At 42.9% G+C, this 10,455-nt stretch overlaps 1 protein-coding gene across 1 annotated transcript in view; it reads left to right on the top strand.

Annotated features, from left to right (window-relative positions):
* The first annotated feature begins 8,336 nt into the window (after positions 1-8,336).
* Positions 8,337-10,455, top strand: part of LOC127007194 (octapeptide-repeat protein T2-like) — a 95,292-nt gene continuing 93,173 nt past the window's right edge. The window contains exons 1-2 of the mRNA XM_050877908.1: positions 8,337-8,356; positions 8,572-9,266. Coding sequence (XP_050733865.1) covers positions 8,337-8,356; positions 8,572-9,266 — 715 coding nt within the window. The remainder of the gene's footprint in view (positions 8,357-8,571; positions 9,267-10,455) is intronic.

The following is a 10,455-nucleotide window of genomic DNA, read 5'->3' as shown; positions in this document are numbered from 1 at the left end:
AAGTGCCAGCAAGACAGTTTCTGACCTCTTACTAGCCAGACGACACGTTCATGACACGTTTCAGTGGAAGTTTCGACGCTTAGGGAGGCACAATTCCCCAAACCAAGGCAAGTGTCATGCCATCAACGATTAAAAAACGAAAAAACCCAAAAAAATCCATAAAAACAAAAAATCCAAAAAAAATTGTCTTGTTTTGCTTTGTTTAAAGCGTCTTGTATGTTGGTATGGCGGGTCTTTTCTGGGGAGAAGGAGACTCACGCGTTCCAACATACAAAACCAGGAAAAGTTGAAATGAAAACACCAAGAGAAGGAAAGCAAAGAAAGGAACACCAGAAAAAGGAAAATGCAAAGAAGGAACATCAGAAAAAGGAAAAGGAAAATAGAAAAAATCATCCACCTTTCGGCCCAAACCAATATCACAAAATTACGGGCGAGTCTCTTCTGGGAGGAAAGCGGCTCGTCCAAACCCAAGAACACCAGAAAGGATGATAGAAACATCAAGAAAAGGAAAATAAAATAATCATCCACCTTTCGGCCCAAACCAACATCACAAAATTATGGGCGAGTCTCTTCTGGGAGGAAAGCGGCTCGTCCAGACCCAAGAACACCAGAAAGGATGATAGAAACATCAAGAAAAGGAAAACGTTCAGACCAGGAACATCAGAAAGGATGATAGAAACATCAAGAAAAGGAAAACGTTCAGACCAGGAACATCAGAAAGGGTGACAGAAACATCAAGAAAAGGAAAATAAAAAGTCATCCACCTTTCGGCCCCTGGGACCGCAGGGTGGGTGACGGGTGAATCTCCTCTGGGGAGAAGGAGGCTAACCCAGACCGTCAAGAAAGGAAAAAGAAAGAAAATTAAAACATCGAGAAAGGAAAATGCAATTACAACATCTAGCAAAGAAATAAAGTCACCCAGCTTTCGGCCCCTGGGGCCGCAGGGTGGGTGACGGGTGAGTCTCTTCTGGGGAGAAGGAGGCTCATCCACACCCAACCACACCAACAGAATGAAAAGAAAACATCAAGAGAAAAGAAAAGAAAAGAAAACTTCCAGAGAAAAGAAAAGAATATAAAACATCCTCAGAAAAGAAAAGAAAAGTAAACATCCAGAGGAAAGAAAAGAAAAGAAAACATCCTAAGAAAAGAAAAGAAAACATCCTGAGAAAAGAAAAGAAGAAAACATCTTGACAAAAGAAAAGAAAAGAAAAGAGAAAAGAAAACATCCAGAGAAAAGAAAAGAAAAGGAAAAGAAAAGAAAAAATAAAGTAAACAAAACAAAACAAGACAAACAAAAAACAAAACAAAATAAAACAAAATAAAATAACATAATAAATAAATAAATAAACAACCCTATTACTAACAACTTAATTTAGCTACTGGGATGGAGGTGGTGGTGGTGGTAGTGGTGATGGTGGTGGTGGTGGATGGGTTCGGTGGTAGAGATAGGGGTGGTGGTGGTGGTGGTGGTAGTGGTGTTCTTGTTGCTCCTCTTCTTGATTTTCCTTTTCTTTTTCTTCGTTATGCTGTTGTTATTGGAGGTGGTAATGGTGGTGGTGGTGGTGGTGGTGGTAACTTCACTTTTCAATTAGTAAAACTCTATAGCAAGCAAATCAGTGAGATAAAATAATACAAAATAAAAGTGGCCGTGGTGAGCATATCAGGGAAGTAAAGTGACAGGAGAAGCCAGGCAACAAAACTAGTGGCCGCGGGCAAGTCAGTCAATGGCCCGTATTGGCTGTACAGGCAGCGCCACACGTAGCCACTCGGTGACTGTCAAAGCAGCGTTCAAGTTATAGACTAGAGTGGCTTCGGGATACACCGCCTTGTTGCCGCCACCGCTCCAAGCCAACGACTGCACACACTTCACTCCTACGCAATTTCCTGACACTACTATTTGTCGAAGAAAAACTGAGGCCAGCATCGTCTTTCAGTGTTTTCACACCATTTTACTGAACCATCATTTTCGTATATTTTTACTTACTTTACAGTTACAAATTTATTCCATTGCATTGCAGAATTTCCTCAGGAAGACGATGCTGATCTCACTTTCTGTTCATGTCAGAGTAGTGTCAGGAAATCGGGTAGGAGTGAAGTGTGTGTAGCCGTTGGCTTGGAGCGGTGGCGGCATCAAGGCGGTGTATCACAAAGCCAGCCTCAGACGCACTCTAGTCTATAACTTGAACTCTATGGAAAGTACTGCTTTGAGAGTTCATCGAGTGGCCACGTGTGGCGCTGCCTGTATAGCCAATACGGTCCAATGTGGTCCGTATTGTTTCCCAAGCGATTCTGATTCTCTCTAGAACTACTTCCAAAGGCCACGAAGGAGACTATAGCCGGGTTCTCATTAGTGCTTTTTCAGTTCATGGTGAGAAGGCTTGTCTAACCGTCACCAGGCTCATAATACTACCCATGGAAATACCCACCACAACAATCTCTACGAAAGCCTTATTGAATGTGGGTGTGTGAGCCCCGAAATGCTTGATAATATGAGCCACAGTGTGTTTCAAGGTTTCAACATGACTTAGACTCCCCAGATACGTAAAACGGTACGCGGACATGAATCTGAATACTATGAAACGCGTCTTCTTTTGTTCACCAACCACACACACATGCAGGCTCAAGGGACAATGGGATCAACACTGCCAGAATCTCACATGAATCTAAATACTATGAAACGCGTCTTCTTTTGTTCACCCACCACACACACATGCAGGCTCAAGGGACAATGGGATCAGCGCTGCCAGATTCTCGTATACTCAGAACATCGCATTCATCATTTTCAGGCCCCTAAAACTATCGTACAAGCACCACTAACGATCTACAGTATTGAAGTTAGTGTTATTAGCGTTAAGTATCTATGTTTATGTGGCAATAGGAGCAGCGAGTAGCGGGCTTTTTTTATTATTGTTTCCTTTTTTGTGCCCCTGAGCCCTATAGCTACCGGGTATGTGTAAAAAAAACGTATAATGCGATGTATACTAAGTACGGTAAGCTGGTACCTGGCAACGTTGAATGAGATGGAGATGAGCACCGAGGCCACGCGCGTCTATAGCTATGCCACCTATTTTACCTTTCTTGTATTCAGTTGACATGAGGTAAAACGTATCACGACGCCTCTCCTCCCGAAATTGACCTCTCTTTCGGCCACTCCTCCTAACTCTTTTTATAGGATGAGTGATTTGCTGGCTTTTTTTTCATTATTGTTTTCTTTTCTTTTTTTCTTTTTGCCCTTGAGCTGTTTCCTTTACTGTAAAAAAAAAGATAGATATTTTATTGTCAACAAATATGCAAAATACCCACACACTAACTTCTACGAAAGCCTTATCGAAATGTTTGAGAATATTGTAACCTCGCTTAGCCGGGTTTATGGAATATTCCTTTACTGTAAAAAAAAAAGATAGGTATTTTATTGTCAACAAATATGCAAAATACCCACACAATAACTTCTACGAAAGCCTTATCGAAATGTTTGAGAATAATGGTAACTTCGCTTTGCCGGGTTTATTGAATATTCCTTTACTGTAAAAAAAAAAAAGATAGATAGATATTTTATTGTCAATAAATCTGCATAACAAAGAAACTGAATAATATACCGATCACGCATGGCCTAAAGTTTCATCCTCATTAGTCTTCTTACCTTCTCACCAGACGCCAGGTAAATGATATCACCTGTCAGCTATTGGCCGCTTGTTCATACATATCCTCATCAATAACAAAAACATCGTGTCACTGGAAATCTAATACAAAAAAAAACTTCAGGCGCCTGAGTACACAAAAAAGAGCCAAAACTAAACTTCATAAAAAAGAATAATTGATGGCGTTCACTATGGAAACGTATTTAAGACCAACAAGAGAATAGTTTTGGCTTAGCGGTGACGGCAGAGCAGGACGTGGAGCAAGGCGTGAAGTTACCGGGTTGTGTGATTGTGTTGACGCCTTCCTTCCTCCCCCCCTCCACCCCCCCCCCCCCCCGATCCCTTCACTCAGGCCTTAAGTCACCAATCAAAACTTTTCGCGATCACCGAAAAGAGAGAGGAAAAAAAATCAAGGCTTCCAGGTGGCGGCGTCTTGCCTCGGCCGAGAAAGTAAAAGAAAAAAGTAAATAAAAATTGCATGAAGCCATCAAAGTCCGGACGGCTATTAAAATTTGAAAGACTCGTTATAGCCCTAAAAGGTCCCTAATGTGTGTGTGTGTGTGTGTGTGTGTGTGTGTGTGTGTGTGTGTGTGTGTGTGTGTGTGTGTGTGTGTGTGTGTGTGTGTGTGTGTGTGTGTGTGTGTGTGTGTGTGTGTGTGTGAATGGAAATAGATAAACAGATTAAATAGATTGATAGATAAACAGATAGATGGATAGACAGACAGATGGCTTTAGAGATAGATAGATAGATAGATAGATGAATAAACAGATAGGTAGATAAATATATACAGATTGAATTAGCTAAATGAATAGATCAATAAATAAACAAATAAAACGATAGATAGATAAATACACAGACAGATAGACAGGGTGATAGACAGACAAATTCAACGAAGGTCACCACTCGAATAATATTGTTGGTAATGATTCTGATGCTATCCCGGGCAGCGCTATTACATAAAGGTGAACAGTTGGCGGGCGTCTGGCTATAATTAACTGAACTCTCTCTGATGGGTAAATACAGGCGGTTCGGAACCCTTTATTTCCTTCCTAATAACGCGGCCATCAAACGGAACGGACGGAAACCTCGGGAAAGCGATAGGACTTTAATTCTTTGGTTATTATTATTATTATTATTATTATTATTATTATTATTATTATTATTATTATTATTATTATTATTATTATTATTATTATTATTATTATTATTATTATTATTATTATTATTACTATACGTTTTCTTTCCTGTTAAAATAGCTTTGTTGTTGTTGTTGTTGTTGTTGTTGTTGTTGTTGTTCTTGATTTTCCACGTTTATTATTCTTATTGTGGTTATTATTGTACGTTTTCTTTCCTACTAAATCTGCTTTGTTTTGGTTTTTATTGTTGTTGTTGTTGTTGTTGTTGTTGTTGTTGTTGTTGTTGTTGTTGTCGTTGTTGTTTTCCTCGTCTGTCACCATGGCGGCAGAGTAATTTCTTTTATATCGTCTATGTTATTATGACTTCATCGTGTCTATACTTATTTCCCTCTTGCACGCTTTACTTTTATCTCAACATGTTTTCTTTACGCACCAACATAATTACCTCCACCTAAGAAGACGGAGGAGGAGGAGGAGGAGGAGGAGGAGGAGGAGGAGGAGGAGGAGGAGGAGGAGGAGGACCGATGATATATTTGCTTTAACTTTACATGAATATTCTACCACGCACTTTAATATCAAATGCGTGCTCGTCCTTACTAATCCAATATCTTTAAGAATACTCTAAGGTATATGTTTTGTATCGTTTCCTTACTAATTGATCTCTTGAGGAAAACCGGCACAAAGGTTACCATATTCTTAAACATTTCCATAAGGCTTTCGTAGAGGTTATTGTGTGGGTGTTTCCATGGGTAGTTTTATGAGCCCAGTGATGGTTCGACGAGGTTTCAGCACCATGAACGTGAAAAGTACTAGTGAGAACCTGACTAATCTCCTTTGTGGCCTTTGGAAATAGTAGTTCTCTCTCTCTCTCTCTCTCTCTCTCTCTCTCTCTCTCTCTCTCTCTCTCTCTCTCTCTCTCTCTCTCTCTCTCTCTCTCTCTCTCTCTCTCTCTCCAGTTCTCCAGTACCATTCTTTCTTCATATACAAGTGAAGTTCCGCTCAGGCCTTCGGTGAATACAAAAGAGCCAACGAGTCTCAAGGTTTTTCTCTACTCGCCTCACCTTCCAATCTAGTTATGCCGCGGCCTCTTTTCGCCTTCCCTTATCATCCATCCTCTGTGGTCTTGAGGGAGGTAGGGAAGGCGTTGTCTGTCTGTCTGTCTGTCTGTCTGTCTGTCTTTCTGTCTGTCTGTCTGTCTGTCTGTCTGTCTCATTTCCCCTCCAAAGCGTTTGATAAGGAGACATGATAAGAGGTCGGTTAGAGTTATTTTGATAGCGATGGACCGTCATTCATGTCACTCAAACTCTTGCTTCGTGATCCTTTCTTTAGTCTGAAGCCGTCTGCGTAGAGCTGTCATGAGTGAAGATATTTTGTGGCGTAACTAAAGATAATGGCGGGGAATATGTGTGGGAAAGTGAGAATAATAGAAAGAAATAGATAGGTATTTGTTAGATAGATAGATAGACAGATAGATAGACAAAGTGAGGGTGAGAAACAGAAAAACAGATAGGCAGAGAGGGAAAAGAGACAGATAGATAGATGGAGATAAGAGACAGGGTGAAGCAGAAAGATAGACAGACACAAAGATGGACCAATATTAATGCCCTATGGACTTCTAATGTGTCACCGATTGCCTTCTCCTATGTTACTTATTCTCTCTATAAAAAGAATCCCATGGCATTTACACACACCCTAATGATTCCCTTTTCGTTTTCTTTCATCCCATTTTCCCTTTTCGTTTTCTTTCATCCCATTTTCCATTTTCGTTTTCTTTCATCCCATTTTCCATTTTCGTTTTCTTTCATCCCATTTTCCATTTTCGTTTTCTTTCATCCCATTTTCCATTTTCGTTTTCTTTCATCCCATTTTCCATTCTCGTTTTCTTTCATCCACGTATAGCGTCCGCATTCCTCCTTCTCTACCTGTTTTGTCTCTTAGAAATACTAATACTAACAATAATACTAAAAGAAAGAGGAGAGATCAAAATACAGCCGCTTTGAACACTAACTAATTGCACTAACTAGGAAGCGCTACTCAACTCACTGACGCCGTTCCTAAGTTAATAACAATAATAACGAGAAAAGAAAGGATGAACTCATAATACAGTCTTTTTGAACACTAATTGCACTAACTAGGAAACGCTTCTGAACTCACTGATACCGCTCCTAAATTAATAACAATAATAACGAGAAAAGAAAGGAAGAGAGCTCACAATACAGCCGCTTTGAACACTAACTAATTGCACTAACTAGGAAGCGCTACTCTACTTTCTGACGCCGTTCCTAAGCCAATGTTTTGATGTTGTCGCTTTTTACGCTCCCTCGCGCCGCCATCACCTCGTACCAACTTGCTAATGACACACCTGCAGGCTTCCTCACGCATGCAACACCTGACAGCGAGATTTCATGCCTGATTTTTTCCCCCTCTCGATATTATCTTCTTTATATTACTTTATTTGATTTTATTTTATTTATTTTATTCATTTTATTTGATTGTTTATTATATTTCTTTTATTTTATTCTTTCTTCGTCGTAATACTGCGTGATTTAATACTGTGTGTGTGTGTGTGTGAGAGAGAGAGAGAGAGAGAGAGAGAGAGAGAGAGAGAGATTTTCATCGTCTCTCTCTCTCTCTCGCTCTCTTAATTACTGTTGTCGTGACGGTAATTACTCTCTCTCTCTCTCTCTCTCTCTCTCTCTCTCTCTCTCTCTCTCTCTCTCTCTCGCTCTCTCTCTCTCTCTCTCTCTCTCTCTCTCTCTCTCTCTCTCTCTCTCTCTCTCTCTCTCTCTCTCTCTCTCTCTCTCTCTCTCTCTACCTCTCTCTCTCTCTACCTCTCTCTCTCTCTCTACCTCTCTCTCTCTCTCCCCTCCCTTTCATACCTGTACCCACTCTTCGCCTTCCCCTTCCCTCCCCCTCTATGCCCCATTCCCCTTACCTCTTCCTCCTTCACCTTACTTTGTCTTCTTCCTCTTGAACCTCTCCTTCACCTTCACACCTTCACCTAACACCTTCTCCTTCTCTTACACTCTCCTTCTTTTATTCCTTTATCATTGGAAACTCTTGCACCTAACACCTCCTCCTCCTCCTCCTCCTCCTCCTCCTATCACACTCCCTTTTGTTACTTAGATAGACAGACAAACGAAGTGGCAAGGGTATTAGAGTTACCGGTCAGGAGGAAGAAAAGTAAGGCAAGAGGAGGGGTTCAGGAGAGGACGCAGAGAAAGGAAAGGGGAGAGGAAAAAAGTTGTGGGAGGAGGAGGAGGAGGAGGAGGAGGAGGAGCGAAACAAGTAATTCTATCTCGATCCGCGGACCCAGAGCGAAGGTGAATGTAGAATGAGGGAGGTAGGAACACACACACACACACACACACACACACACACACACACACACACACACTGATTCTCTCACCTGTGACGCCTAAAGGTAAGGTCATAATTAGTCCAAGAGTCTAGTTCACCATTTGTTACTTCTAAGCTGCGAGCGATGTAACCTCTTAACGGCTAAAGGGTTTTCAATGGGAACGTAAATCATTAACAGGTAAGCATTAGTGTGAAGACAGCATGACGAGACTAATGGTGATGTAAGTCGTTCATGAGTCGCATATTAATCAGTGTCTTAGTCAGTGTTTGTTATTATGCTTTCAACGGACAAAAAATACCAAGGCCAAGTTCATAACAACATCTATGAATAATTTGCCATTCGAGACAACTCATGCAGGAATAATAAAACCATCAACTTCATTACGACATTTATAATTAAGTTTGTATATGAGACAACTTATACACAAACTCTTAGCGCGGAATACGACAGCTACCGAGGAAAGGAAGCCGAGGAAAGGAAGCCGAGGAGAGCAAGCCGAGGATACCAAGCCGAGGAGAGCAAGCCGAGGAGAGCAAGCCGAGGAGAGCAAGCCGAGGAGAGCAAGCCGAGGAGAGCAAGCCGAGGAGAGCAAGCCGAGGAGAACAAGCCGAGGAGAGCAAGCCGAGGAGAGCAAGCCGAGGAGAGCAAGCCGAGGATACCAAGCCGAGGAGAGCAAGCCGAGGAGAGCAAGCCGAGGAGAGCAAGCCGAGGAGAGCAAGCCGAGGAGAGCAAGCCGAGGAGAGCAAGCCGAGGAGAGCAAGCCGAGGAGAGCAAGCCGAGGAGAGCAAGCCGAGGAGAGCAAGCCGAGGAGAGCAAGCCGAGGAGAGCAAGCCGAGGAGAGCAAGCCGAGGAGAGCAAGCCGAGGAGAGCAAGCCGAGGAGAGCAAGCCGAGGAGAGCAAGCCGAGGAAAGCAAGCCGAAGAGAGCAAGCCGAGGAGAGCAAGCCGAAGAGAGCAAGCCGAGGAGAGCAAGCCGAGGAGAGCAAGCCGAGGAGAGCAAGCCGAGGAGAGCAAGCCGAGGAGAGCAAGCCAAGGATAGCAAGCCGAAGAGACCAAGCCGATACAAACTTGGCCAGCATTCTTACACACTTTTGGCGATCACAACAAACCATTTCCAAGGTCCACACAATAGGTAAGTTGTAATCTCATGCATATTTATCACATTCATGGTGCAGAAGCCTTGTCAAAGTATCACTAGGCTCATAAAACTACCCATGGAAACACCCACAACAAACTCTACGAAAGCCTAATCAAATATGGGTGTTGTTTGTGAGCCCCGAACCGTTTGAGACTATGGACCCTTAAGTATCACTTCTCATAAAACTACCCATGGAAACACCCACAACAATCTCAAACTCAAAATCTCAAAGCCATCTCCAAACCCCAAACCCATTTCTTTACCCATCTCCCTTCCCCCAAACATGCCATATTCCTTTTCCTTCTCACCCCCTTGCCCATCTCCATACCCCCAAACCTACCATATCCCATTCCCTTCCCATCCTCTTTCCCATCTCCCTTCCCCCAAACGTATACCATATCCCTTTCCCTTCCCATCCCTTTTGTCATTCCATTCTCCTATCCCTCCTTCAAACGTACCATACCCCTTCCCCCATTTCCATCCCTTCAAGCATAGCATATCATTTTCTCCTTCCCATTCCTTTCCCAACTCGTCTCCTATCACATTCCCCTTCGCTTCCCCACTATCCGCTAATCCCCATACCTTAACCTTCATATCCCATTCCTCATGTAATTCTCTAAAACGCACCATATCCTTTTCCCCCATTCCACTCCACTCCTCCTTCCTCCACTGACTTAAGTTGATTTCCCGGAAGTCTTTGAGCGTGGCAGGATGCTGAATGGGTGGTTGTCGCTGCGGGGTTCCTAATGCTGTTGCTGCTGCCGCCTCTGACATTTCAAACTCTCTCTCGGCCCATTGTCGCAAGTGCTCTGCTATTCACGTCCGAAGGTCAAAGTTCACAGGTACCCTTTGCCCTTGGTGGACGCTCCCTCGGGTTTCACTAATTGTCCGACAGGTGGCAGCATTGAATCGCATGCCCATAGCTCGCCCTGCCAAGCCCCAAAGCACGGTCCGAGGGTGAACTGTTGCCCTTTAACTTGATACCTGGAAAAACTCTTCAACACCTCACATAGTCACTCCACCTTTCCACCATACCTCAGCCACTCCACTCCATCATACCCCAAAGAGTCACTTCATCACTCCTCCGCACTTTAAACAGGCAGTCCTGATGCCTATAAAACTCTTCAATACCTCACATAGTTACTCCACCTTTCCACCTCACCTCAGTCACTCCACTCCATCA

Source organism: Eriocheir sinensis, chromosome 34 (assembly GCF_024679095.1).
Source record: "Eriocheir sinensis breed Jianghai 21 chromosome 34, ASM2467909v1, whole genome shotgun sequence".
In the NCBI taxonomy this organism is placed as follows: domain Eukaryota; kingdom Metazoa; phylum Arthropoda; class Malacostraca; order Decapoda; family Varunidae; genus Eriocheir; species Eriocheir sinensis.
This window is presented reverse-complemented; position numbering and strand designations above follow the sequence as displayed.